Genomic DNA, 20,099 nt, shown 5'->3' on the forward strand with positions numbered 1-20,099 from the left:
GGTACGGAGCCCCTGCCCCACTTTCCTCCCTCACCTCCAGAGTTTGATGTTTGGTCTTTTCCTTGTTTAAGCTGATGAAAACTCTATTCCCCTAATTTAAAAAATAGTGACAGTGTGCGAGTGACGTAGTTTGGGGAGCGGAAAGTGTGGTGATCCCAAGGCTGCTGGGATCCCCCAGATTCATCTGTGTGTGGGTGTCTGTATAGAAATCCCCCCTGTGCAAGGGTTAAAGAAGCATTAGGGCTGGTGTTCTGCTTTCTGCACATTGCCAGCCACGTGGGCAAAAGTTTGGTTTTGGAAAAATACGCCCTCAGGTACTGTTGGAGGTGCTTTTTTTTCTTTTTTTTTTTCTCCCCCCACTGCTGGCTTAGGAAAAGCCAGACTGCTGTTAATGCTGCAAATGGAGATGGCAACCAGAGAGGGGGAAAGGTGGTCCCAATTCATTGCTACAGGAGGGACAAGACTCCGTGAAGGGCCATTCAGATTCGGTAGGAAATTTTCCCTGGAACAGAAATTGACAGCTGCCATAACACAGCCATGCAGGACGTGGGGATGGAGGAGAGCTTCTGCATGAAGGCACGCTCTGCCCAGCTTACCAGCAGTGCTGGCAACCCATGCTGAGCTACACAAACCCCTCTGGGCCACTCCTCTGTCCAGCAGAAATGACATGGCACTGAGTAGGTTACAGCAACCCAGGGACAGTCTCGAGTTGCCTCAGCTCCACTAGAAAGTGTCACCCAAAGTCCCGAGGGGCAATTGCAGCAGGCAGGTTTTTGATGGTGCAAGGGAGGAAGACAAAGCACGAGATTCCTTGCTGTTTGCAGCACGCCCATGACCTGAGGCTGCCTGCTGCTTTGCAGCACAGTGCCTCTCACCACCCCCATCCATAGAGATGTGCTCCCTGATTTTCCACTTTTCACACTGCATGTGGGTGGGGGAGCCCAGCACCCCCTCCACCACTTCCCCTGGGCTCATCTGGACCCATACTGGAGGTCTGGGGTGCTGGGGAAACATCACGAAAGTGTGATGCTCTGGGAGCTGCTTTGAGTCACGGGTTCCTGCAGTTCCATCGGACCATGCAGCGGTAGGCACTTCCATGCTCCTCTTGCTATAGCTGCCTCCATCCAGGACACTGGATCTGGGCTTACTGGGGGTGTCACTAGGGCCAGAGTCCGGTGGTGCTGCTGGGACACAGCAAGGAGGGAAGAGCCTCATCTTCACCATGCTCTCTGGGAGAATATGCAGGGAGGGGCTGCGTAGTCCTTTGGGTAAGGCATGTCATGATCTAACAGAGATGAACCTTCCTCACCTGGTCCAGGAGGACTCCCCTCCACAATCCCATCCCTGTAGTACACCTTCCTCACGTGGCCGTACCGAGGTATAGGGGCTGGCATAAGCACCTTGGCAAAGCCCCGGGGCAGGGAAAAACATAATTAAAAAGGGACATGTAGTTTTGTTGGGGATGGTGGCCTTCTAGTGGTTCATTTGTTAAAAGCCTCACTTTTAAAAAGTGTTGGTTTTGTTTAAAGTTTTCAAGTAAGGCCTTTATATTCTTTAAAAATATTTTAGGGGGAGTAAATAATTTTATTTAGCCTACCAAGGGTCTTTAGCCTTAGCCATGCTGGCTGGTTTTGTGTGTGCTAGCTTTGTAAATGTTCAGCAGTGCTCTTAAAAGTAGCACCTTGCGCAGCAGCTGCTGCGCTGTCGATCGTCTCCCACAACAAAGTATTATTATAAGTAGCTGAAGCTGCTGTAGTGATTAAAGGACATTAATTGTGTCTTGAAAGGCCATGAATATGTCTGCCAAATGATCTGCTAGTGACGGAGAATGACAGCATGTGCCCAGGCTGTGCTTTGGTCTTGGCAGGGGTCTGCAGCCAGGTCCAGTGTCATATGGTGGCCCGGCACCAGCAGCGTACGTGGCTGGACATGCTCTGTGGAAGTTTTGCTGCGACGCTGTGTCTGGAGTTGCGAAATCTTGTTTCTTGAAAGGGATCAAAACACAGAGATTGGGGATGTGACGCAGTGTTAGTCAGGACTCTGGGGTGGGTCACGGGGCATTGGCCTCCTACAGGCACTAACTCCTTCCCTCGTGTGGGGAGGGGTAGTGCAGGCGTTTGAACGGTGCCCTTTGGGATGTGCTGGGAAATTAAACTTTTCATTCTGTGTCGGTCTTTCATAACTATCACCGTCCCCCCTCCTTCGGCCACAGCACCAGCTGCAGGCGTGGACAACCTCCGCTCATAGTGACCTTCTCTTTTCCTGGGCAGCTCCTCTTGCATTCCTGCGAGACTACGGGTGTTGAAGAAACCCTTCCCCACCGTCAGCAGCCTCGGCTTCCAGCACCTCACAGGCTGGTCCTGTCGCATGGCTGTTGCTTCTTCCCATTCTGCACAGCTTTCTCCACCCTGCTTCTTGCAACTGCACCTTGCCAGTCCTTGGCCCCTTTGGATGATATAACAGCTCCTGCTTTTTTTTATGTATTTTTTAAAATTTATTTAACTCACGCTTGTTCTGCCAAGGAGGATTTGTAGACCTGCTTCTGCCCCATGCTTTCTGCAGCCTGCCCGTTTTGGGGGTGTCCCCCTGCCTCCTTGCTACAGGCCAGCTCACGCCATGCCCTTACTTCTGCTGTCCCCTATGCACAGCCTCTTCTCTTGTGCTTTTCTTGCACATGCTAAGCTTTTCTTTCTTACTACTAACTTCCACCTCTCTTTTGGTGTTTGCTGCTGCTTTTCACTGTTGTAACTCTCCCTTTGTCCCAGCACAGCTTCTTGCCCTGCACTGCGTGTGGCCATGCACTGGCTGTGCTTCTCAGACCTCTGCCTTTACACACAGCACAGACCCTCCTTTCCCTTGCGCTCTGGCTGCTGACGTCTCGGCGTGCACCTCCTGGCTGCAGCCTCTTTTCTCTAGGCACCCTTCCATCTTCTCTCCAACCTGCTCTTTGCACGGTGCTCCCTGCTGCTTTCTCATAGCAGGAGTGCAGCCCCCCTGCTCCCTCCCACCCTCCAGCTGCAGATGGACCTGCGCCCTTCTCCTGTCTGCTGCTTCTCTACCTTCTGCACAGCGTAATCATCCCCCACACGTGGGCTCTCTTCTCATGGTGGCTCACACAGATCTGCTCTTGCCTGGTGCTTGCTGTGGCTTTTTCTGTACTGTGACCGCATTCACCCTCCATCCCCCCTTCTCCATCCTGCTGTTGTTGCAGTGAGCAGCTTTGGAAGTGTTTGCTCCACTTTTTTTCTGCACACAAATGGTGATCAAGCCTTCCGTGGATGGAGGACCAGCTTTTTGTTTGCTGCTTCACGACCCTGAACCTGTGTTAATCTTAGGGCCCAGACCTCTTCCTTGCTCCACTGTCAGCTTCCAACCTTCTGACATTTTGCTACTTTAAGCCTTACATGGGTCAAATTCCCTCTGAATGACAAGTGACTCCCTACTTGCAGTTGTCCTCTCTTTTCTCCCTTACTTAGATGATCTCCACTGTGTTCTTTCACTTGGTTCAGATATTTCCGCCATCAGTGTGTGTGTGGTGGCACCAGCTAATACGTGCAGTACTTGCAGGTGGACAACAGAGTGCTGAATTGAAAGCTCTTTTTGGGGAGGGAGGATAAGCAAAGCTATCATGTACACCCCTCCCACCTCACACATTTCTTTAATGTCTACTCCTTACATGCCAGAGACAGCTGCCTCACCATCCACAGGCAGTACTTCTAGCAAGAGGTACAAGCCCTGCCTTTAGAATAAGTTTTAGGAGGAGATTTAGGAGAGTTGGCTGGTGCCAGCTATCCCCACGGCCAGTTCAAACCACGGGGAGCCGACACCAGCAGTAGCAGTTGCCACGTGCTGAGAAAACATTCCTGGACAGGCCTTGAACAGCCTGATCTGAGCCAGCTTTGCATGCCCTGTGGAAGTGCATGGGTCTGTCTGCAGCACTGCTGGTGCACACAAGCCCCTGGGACATGTATACGAGCGCACCAGGTGCTTGTAGCAGCATGCATTCCATCGTGGCTAGTGCGGGTGCTCCAGGGGAGACCAACAGATAGGTAAAGGCAAGCAGTAGTCACCCATGGGGTCACTGAATTTCTTTGCAGAGAAATCTGGAGAGGAGAGAGGATCTGTTTAAAAGAGCTCAAGTGACTCCTGGGTGGTCCCCATCCTTCTGTCTTGATTACAAACCCGGAGTTTAAAAGTGTGCAGAAATGAAAGCCAAAATCTGGGCTCTTCTATGGGCAAGGGTGAAAGAATCTGGGCACAGTTCATGTCTGACACTGTAAACTGGTCTAGCTGCCAATCGCAGTTATGGGAACTTGTGTCAATGCATCTATTGATTTTTCTCTGCAGGGAATCTGAGTTTAAAAAGCAGCATGGATCAGGGGCAAATGTTGCCTTGTGCAAGCCTCCTCTTCTTTGCTACAACTAGTTTCCCCTCGTAGGGTTCGAACGCAGCTCTCATCTGTGCTGTATATTTCTATAGGGCAGGCAGCAATCCTCCCATACGGTTCTGAGGAATTTCTCTGCATTTCAAACAGAGGTTTCAGGCTGGTTTTTAAGCTTCCAAAGATATTTAATCTTTCCAGTGTGTCAGCTTTTACACAAACAAATACAAGCAGCCTGCTTTGCACGACACATGTTGCCAGGTCTCAGAACAGTAATAAACCAGTAGGGCTGTAGACTGAGGAGTATGGCATTTGCTGTGAAGTTACAGCTGGGAATAATTCTGCATGTCTTTCCAGCCACTTGTTTTATTAAAAAATCGGCTCAATTGGCACTTCACAACCAAGCCCACTGGTCATTCATACAAAAAACCGTCTGTACAAGCCTGAGTTCCCTTGTTTTAATGAAAAGCCTTGGATGGCTTTATTTAGGTAGCAGTAGAAATTTATTCCTTCAGCTGTTTTATTCATCTTTCCCAGCTGTGATCTTTTTGGGGGGTTGTTTTTTTTCTTTTAATTTTATTCCAATGTCCTTTTCAGCTGGTTTGCATGCAATGCTAAAAATTCCCTTTGGTGCAGGGTTGTGCCTTTGCTGTAACTCATCATTCTGCTGGGCTACCACAATCTGTGGCTCAGATCCACCAGACCTCACAGCAGGAGGAGCAGCAGCGTAGGCATCTGCACTGCTGTCATAAGACCAGCTCAAAAGAAGTTTAAGTAGAGCCCAGAGTCGTTTCCACAATTGCAGCTTTGTTGGTGATGATACAATGATGGAAGGAAGACTTGTGCTACTGTAGCAGATAAATGGCTGCAGTAGGCATGGAAGGAATTAAGTCTTGCTTCTGCTCTTTCTCAAGCAAACGCTGAATGTGCAGAGCAGGGATCTTACAGGCTGGCATGGTAGCTCGTGTCAACAGGATTATTAAACACCAGCTTCTTCTGTAGGGAAGGGTGAGCGGCTGAGTAGGGAGCGGAGCAGTTGGATGCAGTTGGTATTTGCAGTGGTCTTCTGCCCCCGTGTCCTTCTCCACAATGCGATTATGTGTCTGTCTGCTTCATTTTCAGCTCATCAAAGCAGGGTCATGATGATTCTCTTCGTCCTGGAGATGGAGTGGGTGTTAAGCACCGGACAAGACAAACACTTCACGTGGCACTGTTCAGAGAGCGGCCAGCGGCTGGGAGGGTACCGCACCAGCGCAGGCGCCTGTGGCCTGCAGTATCCTTTGCTGAGCTCTTAGTTTTACTTCTCTTTGGTACTCAAACAGCCCTTTTAGTTTATTTTTCTAGTTGTCCTCCAAATTTTGTGCCCTGTATAGGTTCAGTGCTTTGTGAGAGAAACTGTTACTTAAAGCCAGTTTTAAAAACTATCTGTTCTCCTTGCTTTGTCTCCTTAATGCGCGGTGGCATATTTAGGTCTAAGCATTTTGAGCGAAACAATGGGCGATCTGCAACCTATTGTGGTCTGCTATTGTAATAAATATGGACAGGGCCTTCATTTAAACATGCAGTGCATGCTTTCTTCTAAGAATTAATGGTAGCAAAGTAGGTCGGTGATCAGGTCAGTGGGCCTGTGTGTATGCATGGTAAAAATTAAATGACTTTAATATAAAATAATGAGTACTTGTCCTTCACTCTGGAACAGCCCACTATGTATTGGGAATTTGGGTTAACTAAAGAGTAAATGGCCCCAGAAATGGCACTCAGGTGGCTTATTCACCTAGAGCTGCCCCAGCTGCCTGACAATAAAAGAAATATTAATTCAGCTTTATTGCAAATGAAAAGGGAAGTGGAAAAGTATGAGCTCTTAGGCTGAAACCAGGGGTTAGCATAAACAGAATTTTAGTGCCCTGTAGTGTATGTGGTATAGCTGATGTGTGTTTTACTAGTTCATGGGAAGTAAGACTGACACAAATTTACTGTCTGAACATGGACTTGCTTTGTATCATCTGGTCATTCAGCCAATCTAAATGGCATAAAGACCAAATTTAATTTTTAATTAAATGATAAATACTTTTGAAAGTGTGATGCAGGAATTTGTCCTGTATTCCCTAAATCTCTCTAGAGAGTGGATGATTTCGAGTGATTTAAAATTTTGGAGGACCCTTTAATTTGGGTCATCAGATCATGCTGGTGGAGGGCAGGGGAATGGAGAATCATTGACAAATATTGCAAAAAGCTTGGCAGAACCAGGAATGTGGGGTTTTTTTCCCCAGTGTCCTGTGCATAAAATCAGTGCTAAGCAGTTGCTCCTTAAATATCCAGTATGGACTCTGAATGTGGAATTAAAGTGGACAAAGAGGTCAGAATCTGTCCAGTTAGGTGGTTCCAGTAGGTGGTTGAATGAGTCCAGATTTTATTCAGTTTAGAATACGATCTGTGATGCACCTGATGTCGCTGACACTTCCCCAAATATGACATAAAACAATACCCTTTCATTGTATTCATAAACTTAACTATAATGAAGAAGCAGTGTGGTGGGCTGACCCTGGCTGGATGCTGGTGCCTACCAAAGCCGCTCTGTCACTCCCCTCCTCAGCTGGACAGGGGAGAGAAAATAGAACGGAAGGCTCGTGGGTCGAGATAAGGACAGGGAGAGATCGCTCAGCAATTACTGTCTCGGGCAAAACAGACTCAACTTGGGAAAATTAGTTTAATTTATTGCCAATCAATTCAGAGGCACTACCACCATCGCGGATGGGCTTGGTCTTGGCCAGTGGCGGGTCCGTCTCGGAGCCGGCTGGCATTGGCTCTGTTGGACATGGGGGAAGCTTCTGGGAGCTTCTCACAGAAGCTGCCCCTGTAGCTCCCCCGCTACTAAAACCTTGCCACACAAACCCAATACAAGCAGAAAACTAGTAATAGTTATTTTATACAGTTTGGGGAAGGGAAAGAGAGAGTGGACACCATCCAATTCTAGCACCTAAGTTAGAAAGCCTGGGGAGATGACTCCTCTGTTCATGGTAAACGGCTACTTCAAAGGTGTTTCATAACAAAAAACACAAATTGTGTCCTCTGGAATAGTCTCTTTTTTTTCCTCACTCTTTGTTTTACTTGAGGAGACTGCACTACTAATATGAACAGGTATGAGCTTGATCCCTAAAAGCGCACTCTGAATACCTCCTTGAGACTGGAGCACTATTCACGAGGTTGCAGTATACTCGTGTTAAAAGAATTAACAAGTCATGAAAGGAATGCAAAGCTTGTATAAGCAATGTATTTTCCTCAGCATTTATCCATCAGATTTGATGTGGAAACCCGGCACGTGTTTGTTGGTGATCATTCTGGGCAAGTGACCATACTCAAACTAGAGCAAGAGTCCTGCAGCCTTGTTACGACATTTAAGGGCCACACAGGTAAGGCCTCAGGAGACCCAATTTGGTCCTTCATCATGCTCAGCGTCATGGTGGTTTGACTCTCCTGTGAAACACTAGGATGGCTTGTGTCACTACATAGCATGGAAGGGAGATAGGCCTTAAATGGTCACTACAGCTCAGGGAAGTTTATTCTTTATTGGTAAAAACGAGAGTGATCGGACTTCTGGTCAGAAAAATTCTATGGCAGAAAACGTCCCAATCAGTAGCTGCTAATTAGAACAGAGTAAGACTAGAACAAGTTGTGGTAATTCTGGGGGGAAAAGGATGCTCCTCAAGGAAAGACCCATGCTGGGACTTGTGCCTGATCACACTTTAAAAACAGCAACCTGGGATGTGATCCTGCCATCTAAGAGAAGAAATGGCGGTTGGCATTTTCTCTCCATATCCTTCCTCTGATTGAACACTAATAGCTCAATCACAAGGTAGCACATGGTAGTTCAGTCCTCGTGCTGGGATACTGTGAAGATGCCCAATATTCCACACTTCTCTTTTGTAATCTCCTGGGAATGATGGAGATGAAAAGCTGTGTAGTCACACCATGACCATCCTTCTGTCATGCTTTACCACTCAGTGGATTCATCTATGCGAGTGGCCGCAGAACCCTCTGCCCGCAGAAGAGCAGGATGGGGCTTCAGTAGGTTTTCTAGGCTGTTAGTTTTCAACTGGCAAGCACAGTGGCTGCGTGGCCTTTGCTAGAGAGACCTGCATTTTAATCACTCTCCCTATTTTTGGTTGTATCTCTCTATATACGTTTAGCTACATTCCTGTCTTCCACTTTCTGTAATGAAATGACTGTTGTGTGCATCTCCTGTTTCAGGTGGTGTCACTGCTCTCTGTTGGGACCCAATACAGCGAGTTTTATTCTCGGGCAGTTCTGATCATTCCATTATAATGTGGGATATTGGAGGAAGAAAAGGAACAGCCATCGAGCTGCAAGGACATAAGTATGTTCAAAGCCCTTCCTCCTGCTTTCATGGGAGAAAAGCTAAAGGTAGAAGCCACATCGGGAAACAAACAGCCCAAAGGTTACAGTCTTCACAAGCCTCAAGCTTGTATCTGTGACCCCCTGTGGTCCATATACAACAGAAATAAGTTGCTTGTAGTGTTTTTCAGCGTTGGGCCCACAGGCTGGTTTGAGAGGCTACAAAAGGTGATGAAGGAAGGCACAATATCTATAATCCTGAATGTGTTATGCCAGAGCCTGCACCTTTGTTGGAAAGAGGAGGGCCCTCAAATGAGAACAGCTGCAGGGAAATTCTTGCTTTTTAGGTGTCAAGGTCTTTCCTTCCCCTAGAGGGAGCATCAGGCTTGACAATTATTCCTTTTTTCCTCCACGCTGACTTTTTCCATGCCACTTTACCTACAGCCTGAATTCTAAGTAATGTGCTTTACCCATAGGGGCCTTCACCAACTCCTCAATGCAAAGAGGCTTCATCTTTGCATGTACAGACCTCACATTTGCGTGGCATAGTAGGTGTCTTTTGAATAAGAGTAAGCCTGTGCTGGGCGTCAAGTAGAGGTCAAAATGGCTCTAGCTGCGATGACGACCTAGCCTTTTAGTATTGGCAATGCAACAAGTTTGTTTCAGTGTACTGGGAGTGCATATATGTGGGACTTTTGTGCCAGGCTCAGGTCTGGAGAGGCAAAATCCCACGGTGGTTTTGGTCTAACAGTTTCTTACATATTCATATGTTTCTTCTCAGTGATGCCTCACTCTGCTGAGCGATTTGGATGCCGCTGGGATTTCAGAGCACTGCAGAGCTCTTGCTGAAATTCCCAGATCACCCTCATACTCTACCAGTGGTGCTTGCTAATGCACTGCTGCTAGATTTATTGACGTGAAAATTAGTTCTCCTAATACGAAGTTAGCCTCTGGATCTTAATCTGTGGCATGTCTGTTGGCTTGCACTGTACAGCATAGAGACCTGGTCCTAAGGGACTTAAGAAACATTTCACCTGATGGTGCCACTGGCGTTGGCAGGTGGGCGCTGGGAAGGCAGGCTGTGTTGCACCAAACTGTCCCGTAAACGCCTTCCCCTCTGGAAAAGTAGCCATGTGCACAAGAATATGTGTTAGCATGGAAGTCCCTTGGATAGACAAGACCAGTGGTGGTAGCAAAGAAAACCAAATGTTGTGGGTTATTTCCAGCTGCTGTATGCTCATTTACTGTCTTTTCATAACTTTGGTTTTTTTCTATAGCAGTGTTGTATGGTCTTTGTTTCCTGGGTTGTAAATAGCTTGAGATGAGGCCTGGTTTTCTTTCTTTTATGAAAGAATGAGCACAGCTTTGGGGGTTTAAACTGACTTATTTCTCCCATGTTGCTTTTAACTTAAAAGAAGAAGCAAAAGCACCTAAATCTTCCGCCTTACCTTGGGAAGGCTTAGGAGCAATTTAGTGATTCCTATATGATTTTTGAAACTCGCTACGCTTGTTAGTGCTGAAAGAAAATCTTCAGTAGTTTCTCAGCGCTTCATTCCTAGATGTTGCAGAGATTTATGAAAACAAAGTTGTTCCTGACTTTCTGACAGAAAGGTTCCTTACCAGGGCTGCGTTTATACATCCAGATGTGCCTTTGGAGAGGGCTGGAGCTGCAGCTCTGTTCAGGCTTCCCAATGCATCTGGGACCTCCCGTCTCAGGAGCAGCAAAAGTAGTTATCAGAACAGGTCTTTGCTTTTGTGGATGCCGCCCAGATGGGCGGCACTCTGGTCTGGTCCCAACTGGACAGCAAAGACTGATTTGCATCCAATGGATGCCATGTACACTGAGGGGAGAGGGAAACATATGAGCAAACAAGTGGTTTATACTGCTTTATTGTATATTCTATGCTTACTTGTGTACTAGCCATAGATGGTTGATTAGTAACTGCCTTGTTTCTTTTTCAGTGATAAAGTTCAGTCTCTCTCCTACGCTCACCACACTCGGCAGCTCATCTCCTGTGGTGCAGATGGGGGAATCGTCGTCTGGAACATGGATGTTGAGAGGCAGGAGGTAGATACTCAGTTCTTGTCGGTTTGGTCTGAAACAGTCTTGGGAAGAAGGGGCCTTTCTAAAATGTGCAACTTTCAACCTGAGCAAGATCATTCCAGGCTTTAAAAATGTTTTTGGACATGCTCCAGTTGTTATACAGCAATTATGCTGTACCTTTGATAATATAGTACAGGGGAAATTGTCTGGCAGAAAATGCATATTAAGTGGGCTGCTAAACAGCTCTTACCCTTTACATTACTGTTCCGAAAGACATCTTCTGAGGAGGGTAGTGTGAGATGTTCTGCTTTGTTTCTCAGGACGTCATGAGAAATATTATCAGTTCAGAGGTAAATGGATGGGTTGATAATTATTAGGGTGTTTTAAGGAAACAAAACAAGAAAGCTCTTTGTCATCTCTGGAAACCTGCAACCCAGGTTTTTTTTTCCTGTTCTTGCTAAAAAGACATTAAACTAGGGTTTCAATCTCACCCGCTACTCGGTCTGGCTTCCCTCCGGTGTAACCACGTAGAAGCAGGGAAAACGATGACTTTGCCAATCCAGACAGTTAGATTTCACCCACGCGCTCCTAATTGCTTTTGTGCTGCGTGGCCTATGAATGCAAGCGGGTGCAAAAACGCACCCCGGGTCTTCGGTGCTGTGGGAGCAGCCTCCGCTCGGCAATTGCTGAGACCTGACTCAGAGAGGGGGAGCGAGCACCGTGCTGAGTGAGTCAGGCATCAGCCCTGCTCGGCAGGCTGGCAAATCCTGGTAACGTGAGTCACGGCAAACCTCTGCCCTGTTCCTGCAGGGGTTAGGAAGGCACCCCCAGCCCCTGCAGTGGGCAAGTGTGAGCAAGGCTTTTGGCAGCATGGGCTTTCACCGGCTTTGCTGGTTCTCAAGGGTTTTGGCCTCCCCAGGTCGTGTGTGTCTCCCTTGAGCAAGGAGGAAAGCTAAGTGGAAAATTGGATTTAAAAAAACTACTGAAATGGGCATAGCAGGAACTGAGCTCCCTTTTTTATCTGGATTAGCATTCCAGTTGGCTCTCTTTAATTGCTAATCTAATGGCCAATTATGTCATCAGCTCCAACAGTGAAACGAAAGCAGAGTGGCTTCCTCCTTCCCAGCAGATGTTTCATTTTTGCTGCAACTCAAACATCCAGAAATGAAAACCTTTATTTGCTGCCTTTGAAAGGCTACAGTAAGGGTTAAGACTGGCTGGCTGCAAAACAGGCAGCAATGCTGTGAGAAGGCTGGTTTTAAAAGTGGAGGAGAAATATAATTAGCTAAATGAGAGCTTAGCAGCAGGTGCTAATGGGTGCGCTGCTTTGTCTGACTATGGCTATGTGGGCTTGTTATCAGTAGTGCAATAGGGTGTTCATGGTGCTAAACCACTCCTGAAACATGAACCTTTGAGATTTTAATACCAAACCTTGGTTTAGGGTCCTGGAGCATTTTCCTCTGGATTTTGGCTTTGGCATTTTTGCCCTCATTTAAGGGTTTTCTCCATGTGATGTGTGCTCAGTACTCACCTTGATGCTATCAGATTTTCCCACATCTGTGAGATTGCATTAGAGTGAAGTCTGCCATTTTAGCCCTTGATTCTTTATTTTAATCTCTGTTTTTAAAAAGCTATAAGACAACAACATCTGAAAGGTGCTAGAAGCTGTGTTTCTATTTGACTACAAAGCAGTTGCTTGTCACAAGCAAAATGTCGTCTTCATCTGTCGTTTTCAGATACTTAAGTGACGAAAACTTACACACGCAGGTGTAAATCTGTAGGCGTTAAACAGAAAGACTGTTGTGGGTAGAAAAGACAAGGATTTGCCCCAGCAGAATGAACTGCCTTCAGAGTAACTGGCAGAAGAAGCTGAAGCAGGTGGTTGCTTTATCCTGGGAGCTGAGGGTCTCCATCAACCTTACCTTATCTTTGCTTGGCTTTTGTATTATTTTTAAATCTCAATCTCAGCTGTGTTTCTTGCCATTTTAAATTGCAGCATGTAAGAAGCCAGTGGCTCTGATAAGACAACTGCGGTTTGCCAATAGCGCTTCCTCACAAAATATTAAACATAATTTAGTGTTTATTTAATCTCGTGTGGTTGGTGGGGCTGGTTGGGAACATGAGGCAGTGCTGGCAGGGCTGTCCTGGTCTGACTGGGGCTGCCCGGCTGCAGGGACAGGACGGACCTGCTTGCCAGCACTGGCTTTGGGCTGAGCTCTTGTCCTGGTGGGGCAGAGAAAGGAGAAGTCGTCATCTGCTGGGAAGGAGTGTTGGTCTTGCTAGGCCAGGTTAGGACAGATAGACTGACAGCCAGCTGGAGAGGCATCAAGAGCCGAGACTCTTCCTGAGTCTCATGTCCCCTGGAGGGTTTCCTAAACGCTGTGGGGAGACGTGCTTCGTGTCCTCCAGCAGCCCAGTGCAAGACAAGTGTCAGGGGACCCAAATGTAGGGGAGGAGATGGGCTGCCCCCTCCACGTGCCCCCCTGCCACTTCAGGCGTTTCTTGAGCTCTTTCAGGATCTGGCAAGACTTGCTTCCCTACAGGGCATCTGGTCCATGCTACACTGCACAGCAAAACCTGGCTGCAGGAGAGAGAAATGCCTTTAATATTTTCTTTCTTTAAGTCTTCTTACCCGGTTCATCCACAGCGTGAGCGCAAAACTATGCGCTGTGTTAGGAAGTAGACGACCTTCCTTCCATCATCTTTGTGTAAAAGCAGGGAAAAGAGCTGGTTTTGGTTTTAGGCTTTTTCAGGTGAATCTCATCTTTCTCCCTGCTATGTGTGATTTGTAGCCCAGATACCTCTGACAGCAGGAATGCCTCTTACAGTATTAAAGAAAGAAAGAAAGAAGAAAAATAACAAAGCCACGTCAGTATTTCAGATACTTTCCCCTTCCCTCCAGATGAGTAGCTTGGCAATTGGAAATACTAATTGCCCCCAGTTCCCACCAGAGGCAATAGCAGATGGTAAATGCTGTCCAGACAGGACAGAATATTTTTATATGATTAATTCCAGACTTGCAGAGGTGGGGTAGGCTTTGTCTGTTCCTGGGTTATTTTTGTGGTCTTATAATTGAACTCTGCTTCATGATTTGGGTGAGAATTGATCCTCCCGTGTCCTTCAAGGCTCAGAGCTGAGCCAAAAAAGACATCCCAGGGAACAGGCAAAATGGCATCTTGTGAAAATGGGGATTCTTAATCAAGTTTAATTGGCCACATTACCGCACCCCAATACATCTTTCTTGTCCTGTCTCTAGGCCCCATTGGAAGCTCTTCTGTTTGTTGCTCACTCCCGCTTTGCATTTATGTGTGTGTGTGTGTTGCAGACCCCAGAGTGGCTGGATAGTGACTCCTGTCAAAAATGTGACCAGCCTTTCTTCTGGAACTTCAAGCAAATGTGGGACAGTAAGAAAATAGGCCTCAGGCAGGTTTGTATGCGTCCTTTGCTGTGTTAACATAGTGCAGTTAGGCTTTTCTCTCATAACAGATCGTGGTAACCTTTTTTTCCCCTAAAGCCTTGAGAACTTGTGCTTTATTCTTCCACTGAGTGCTCATTAGTGGGACAGTGGGCTTGCCACTGATGAGGCTTGGTTTTGTGGTCGGAAGGAACACACTTTTTTTCTTCTATTTTTTTTTCTTCTTCCCCCCCCACCCCCCCAGCCAGTCCCAATAGCAAATGCTTGTAATAGGCCTTGGACTGAGTAAATTGTTTTTGAGCCTTCCATAGCTTTAGTCATGTGGGATTTTGCTTATTGTTAGTTGAATGTGCTGTAGATAGAATTTTGCAGCTGATTTTTGGAGATTGTGCTGGAACAAAAGCTGTTTTCAATGAGGTTGGGTAAACATCTGTAACTGCTCAGGCTGCAGTGGAAAAGGCTTATTGGTCTGCTTGGAACATGCTGCTGCATTTTCCTGCCCAGCAGGAGGGGGCTGCAGATCGCAGACTTTTGGGAGAGGGGCGTAAAAGTGCTGAAAGGGAGGTTCTCATGGAGCTTGGAGAAGTCAGGTGTCTGGGGCAGAGCAGAGCTGCATCTTCTCTTTATGTAACGCTCGTCACTGCAGAGCCTGGCTGTCCTGCAGCCGGTGAGGCAGCCTCGTAGTTCTATGCAGCCAGCACATGAGAGGACTTGAGGCGGGTAGCATCAAAATGCAGAAACACTAGTGCTTCTGGGGCTGAAAATGGCCAAAGGAGTTGACCAAGATGATTAGATGGTAGATGTTTACACTTAGAGGCTGGGATGGGACTCTAGAATGACGCTATGCTAATGTAGCCCTGTCCTACCTCGACCTGGAGATGTTTTAATGTGTTGCGTGCTGCTGAGTGGTGGTGTCATCCCCTGTGCCCCCAAAGAGAGACTGCCAGGGACGGGGGTAATTACAGCTCCCAGCCCTGCGGCAGATGCCCGGCTGGCTGGGACCCATCTTCTGGGTGCATAGCGGGGCTCTTTGTCCTGTCCTTTCATCTCTAGCTGTGCTAATGAAAAGAGGACAGCTTGGACTTCTTTCTTCCACCTTCTACCCTGTTGAAACCCCCCTGTAACACTGGTCACGCTCAGTGTAGAAGCCCTGACCCGCAGCTACATCCATAGATGCCAAGTGGTGGAGGCAGCGATAATTTACAGGGTGGTGTATGGTGTTACCCTGGGGCTTGGGGGAGAGGTAGAGTCCAACTAGCCTGGGTGGTGCTTTATCTGCCTCTTCCCAGCATCCCTGCTAGTGATCAGCTGCTGCTTACCCCAGGTAGTAGAGGAAGGGAAAAAAAAGTAAGATTCCCCCCCGCCCCCATTTATTCTGAAGTCCTTGCCTGTTTTCCTTCATCTTCCTTGGAAGAGTCACTTTCCTGTTTGCTGCAGCCTCGGCTGGGTCTTGCTGGAGCGAGATGGTAGAGCCAGTGGGACCTGAGCAGTGACCTACCTGGGTTTGTGGCTGAAGATGTCTTTCCGCATGTTGTCTCCTATAGCATCACTGTCGGAAGTGTGGGAAAGCCGTCTGCGGCAAATGCAGCTCCAAGCGCTCCTCCATCCCGCTGATGGGGTTTGAGTTCGAAGTGAGGGTCTGCGATAGCTGTCACGAGTCCATCACGGATGAAGAGTAAGTGTGGACGTTGCGCCGGCTTGCACTGGAGTGGGGCAGAACTCCTGCGTCTGGGAGAGCCTGGACAGATGCCAGGCTCCGGGAGGGAGCAGCCCAGCGGGGTTGTCCCTGGGCTGTTTCAGCAAGATAAGCCTCTGCAGTGCCTACCAAACTGGGAGGGATAGCGAGGCTTCCACCTCTGCTCCTCTTGTGCCAGAAAGGTCTCAAAGTGGAGTTTACAGGGAGGTTGCTGAATTAATGACTCACAGCAGCATTCAAATACTGATTTCCTCGATAGGGAACATTTTGGGGGAAAATCCTGCAATCACAGCCTTTTCTGATTTTTTGATTTCTTTCTTCAGGCGGGCGCCCACAGCCACTTTCCACGACAGTAAGCACAACATCGTTCACGTACACTTTGATGCCACGAGGGGATGGCTGTTGACCTCAGGGACAGACAAGGTTATTAAGGTAGGAGTGAGGAGGTTGCTCTAGCTCCTGTATCTCATTTCCCCTTCCTCTCCCGTGTGGTGGCAGGTATGTCCTGCCTGCCGCCTTCTACCCAGAGACGTCTCACTGATGGACTTCTGCCCAATAAGGACCAAGGAGGTCTTGGTCTGTGAAGTTACTGCCTGAAGGGGCTGGGACAAGTGCTCAACATAGTGAATCTCAGTTTGTGCAGCTAGGTAAAGAAATTGCTAGAATAATGAGTAAGTTTATAGCAAAGCTTGAATAATGAAAAAAAAAAAACCCCACAAACTCACAATGTGTTATGACTATGCTAATCATTCAAGTTAGCAATATAGTATGGGGTTTTTGGTTTCTCTTAAGGCCAGCTGTGAACCTGGCTCCTGAGGGTAAAGCATAGTGACATACAGAATGTCATTTGGTCAACCTCCACCAGTCTGATGTGAGTGCTGGAAAATGAAATCAAACTTCTTCAGACTTGCTGCATCCACCTCTAACTATGTAACCTCTCTTAAGCAAGAAAAAAAAAAAAAAAAAGGTACAAATTCTTAGAGATGACATTATATGCTACATTTTATTATCCTTTACCATCACTCACTATGTTATTATATTTTATTATATTAACAGTTGTGGGATATGACACCAGTAGTTTCTTGATGGTACGTCAGTGGAACTTACAGAAGAAACAGTTTTCCTAACCCTAATCATACTGCAGAAGATAGGTAACGCTGGGTGCATATGGCAGATCAGAAAGGAACTAATGCGTTTACAACGATTTTACGTCCTCTGCTTGATCAAGGCTGAACATTTGCACGAAGACTCTTTCCACTTATTCTCAAAATATACAAGAAGGTATTTTTTTAACTAATGGTTTGTACAATCTGACCGGTTGTCTTGAGTTTGTTTGGAAAATCCGTGTGTGGTGCAATTTTTAGTTTTTATATTTCACTATGTCAACAAACTTGCTGCTTTGTACAGAGGGTTCTTGGGTTGCGTCTTACCATGTGAGTTTTCGGGATCAACATACTGTGTAAGGCAATTGGCTCTCCCTGCAGCAAGTACCTGTTGATTTGGGATGTTTTGGGATGTTTCTGCTGACCATGCTCTCTCTCCAGTGGAGGAACTCCAGGCACGGTGTTGCATGTTCTCTGGGTGCATCACCGAGGAGCTGATGGACTATTGCAATTCCTAAAAGGGCTCTACCATCTACTTGTCCTAGCAGACATCATCCAGAGAGCATTTTATTGGTTTGTAGCAGCTAAAATCCAGCTTCCCGCCTCTTTTCTTGCTGCACAAGTCGCAAAACCAGGGGCCAGGTTGCTTAGCAACTAATTTCTACAAAAGCTGAAATACTTTTCCAGCTCAGAGCATTACGAAGAGCACACAGACCTCTGTGAGTTTGATGAGGCTGACAGGCTGATTCAAATTAAATTATTGGCAACAGGAACTTTTGGGAGTGTGTGCATTGGGAGAGGGGGGCGGGCAGATCTGAAACTGGTCTAGGTCTGAAAAGTCTGGTTTACCTCTACCTCTACCTTGTGCAGCAACATTTCAGCATTTATACCTGTCTGTGTTGTTGAAGATGAATTTGATTTTCCTGGTTAGTCATATTTATTTTTTAAAATGCTGATGGTTTTTATTAATTTCCTCTATATAGAGACCAGAAACTGATATTGCTGAACGATGCCCATTGTCCTGTTGTCATATTTTATGGTTTCTTTTAAAAATAAAAATTATTTAAAAACCTGGATTGACCCAAATCACCTTTTTGGAAGGATGTTGTCAAGACAAATAAACAAAAAGAGCCCTTTTCTTCCAAAGGGTTCTTCTCTGAAGAGTCAACCCTCTGTTCCTTTAATCCATTTCACTTTTTAGCACGCTGTTGCTCATGTGCTTCAAAGAAACTGGTGTAGAGAACAGAACTGCAGACCAGAACTAGGGCTTTCCTGCATCTCCTATTTAAGCAGGCCTCATGGTCTGTAGCTGCTGTGACACCATGTCAGTGGTGCTCAGTCTTGCCCCATTTTGGACTTTAATATTCCCCTCTGAAGGAGGGAGGCTGTGATATTTACCACTACAGAGCACATTGCTACCTAGAGAAGCTTTATGGTTTTGCTTGAGTGATAATGCCAAAAGAAAATAAAGCTTCTCCTTTGTTTGCCCAGCAGTAGTTCACTTTTGAGGAAACAAAAAGGTTAACCATGGCATTAATTCTAGACCGGTGAGCTGCCGGAGTAAAGGGTGAGTGGACTTTGATGTGCGTGTTGCAGGACTGCTACGTATTTTCAGGGAAACTTCTCTTTTCAAACATTCTATAAACTGTGCTTAAGCATTTTGCAGTCATGTTCTCTGAAATGATGCCACCTTGGCTTTCCTGGTCATACAGCCTGTTGTTGGTTCCCCTCTAGGCAGCATATTTTAAAGCATATTTTCAAATATAACTCACACAGCACTAAAAAGATTGTTTTTCCAGCTTGAATGTTAATTGTTTTCTAAGTCCTCCCACTTTCTCTCCTGGAAGCTAGATGCTTTTTTCCTCTTGGAAGGCTTTTCGTTACACCTTGTGCATGTTTTCTGATGACTGAAGTGTTCTTGGCTGACAAAGCTATGCAAGATGAGCAAGTTGCCTGCCAATATTTCACTCCAGCTGGAGAAGATGTATGAAACTTTGCTGGACTATGCTGTTCCATGTTACCTTGGGCTCAGGGCCTGTTGGCCGAAGACCTGACTTGCTTTGCTCTGCAGAGAGTATCTCTCACGGTGGCAGAAACACGGGAGCACTGAAGTGCACTTAAATCACTGTTCAGCGCTCTCCTGAGGAGACAGCGGTTGCAGCAAGCCTGGGACTCCAGCGTGAATTGTGCTTACACTGATGGAGTGGTGGAGTCAGCAAGCTGAGGATCTGCCCCCGGGTCAACGCCTAGAACTTTTGAACACGTAACGTTCAAACAGAGGTGAGGAACTGACTCCAAAGGAGACTAAACTGGGGAGCGAGGTGTGTTTGGACTGTTCTGCAGTAAACTCTTGGCCACCCCCGCATTCTCTCCCAAGGAGTTGTGGTTTCTGTGTTTCTTATGGGTGAATGTTGTGTATACAAATCCATTTTGCAAAATTTCCCTTGCTGTTCTTTCTGACTGAACTACCAGCAGGGTTGTCTTGCAGTCTCAGGACAAACTGGTCTTGGCTTAGAAACTGATACAAGCTGAAAGGGAAGCTGAGGGGGAAAGGGAAGTTTGTCCCTTTGCTATGACCTTAAGAGTTATAATGTAGAGATGTGAAGGGAAAAGAGGTGTCTCTACTTCAAACAATAATTCCTTTACCTCCCAAATGAAACAAGAAGGATTTGATGTTGGAAGAGTTAAAATGTCTGCCTTCCTGTTCTGCTATGTTGGGGTAACAATCTCAGTTTCTTCTGTCTTCTAGATCTGCACAAAAAGGTATCCTTGTTGCCTGGTCCTTTTCTTTCCATTTTAGTTGCTGAATAACAAATCTGTGCTATTAATTGCATTATTGGGGGGGATGTCTTTTGGTACAGATGTAAACTAAGCGGCACCCCCCCACACACACCCACACACACTCAAACGAAGTAAGGTCCCCTTTCCGCAGGGTTGCTGAAGTGCAGCAGCAGGCTTTTAGTGGTATCTCCTGCTGTGCCAAGGGGCGTGCAAACAATGCTGGCCACCTTCCGCTCTTTGCTTTAGAAAAATTGATTTTCATTTCTCTCTTAGCTGGTGTTTCCTTGGGGGAAGAAGCAGTGTTCTTCAGAGCATCTACCTGCCA

At 46.7% G+C, this 20,099-nt stretch overlaps 1 protein-coding gene across 14 annotated transcripts in view; it reads left to right on the forward strand.

Moving 5' to 3' along the window:
* Positions 1 to 20,099, forward strand: part of WDFY2 (WD repeat and FYVE domain containing 2) — a 73,476-nt gene that overhangs the window by 47,888 nt on the left and 5,489 nt on the right. For 9 of the 14 annotated variants that reach the window (XR_003926507.2, XR_005933905.1, XR_005933914.1 and 6 more), the window contains 9 exons: positions 5,505 to 5,655; positions 7,680 to 7,792; positions 8,631 to 8,757; positions 10,698 to 10,803; positions 14,105 to 14,206; positions 15,739 to 15,869; positions 16,214 to 16,322; positions 16,947 to 17,171; positions 18,841 to 19,273. Coding sequence is in view for 1 of the 14 variants with exons in the window: in XM_030036345.2 (XP_029892205.1) it covers positions 5,505 to 5,655; positions 7,680 to 7,792; positions 8,631 to 8,757; positions 10,698 to 10,803; positions 14,105 to 14,206; positions 15,739 to 15,869; positions 16,214 to 16,322; positions 16,947 to 16,976 (869 nt within the window). In the remaining 13 variants the exon portion in view is untranslated. Of the gene's footprint in view, positions 1 to 5,504; positions 5,656 to 7,679; positions 7,793 to 8,630; positions 8,758 to 10,697; positions 10,804 to 14,104; positions 14,207 to 15,738; positions 15,870 to 16,213; positions 16,323 to 16,946; positions 18,068 to 18,840; positions 19,274 to 20,099 lie in introns of those variants that run through there. The other 5 variants (XR_005933912.1, XR_005933915.1, XR_003926508.2 and 2 more) reach the window with 3 other exon arrangements.

Source organism: Aquila chrysaetos, chromosome 14 (assembly GCF_900496995.4).
Source record: "Aquila chrysaetos chrysaetos chromosome 14, bAquChr1.4, whole genome shotgun sequence".
Lineage (NCBI taxonomy): Eukaryota > Metazoa > Chordata > Aves > Accipitriformes > Accipitridae > Aquila > Aquila chrysaetos.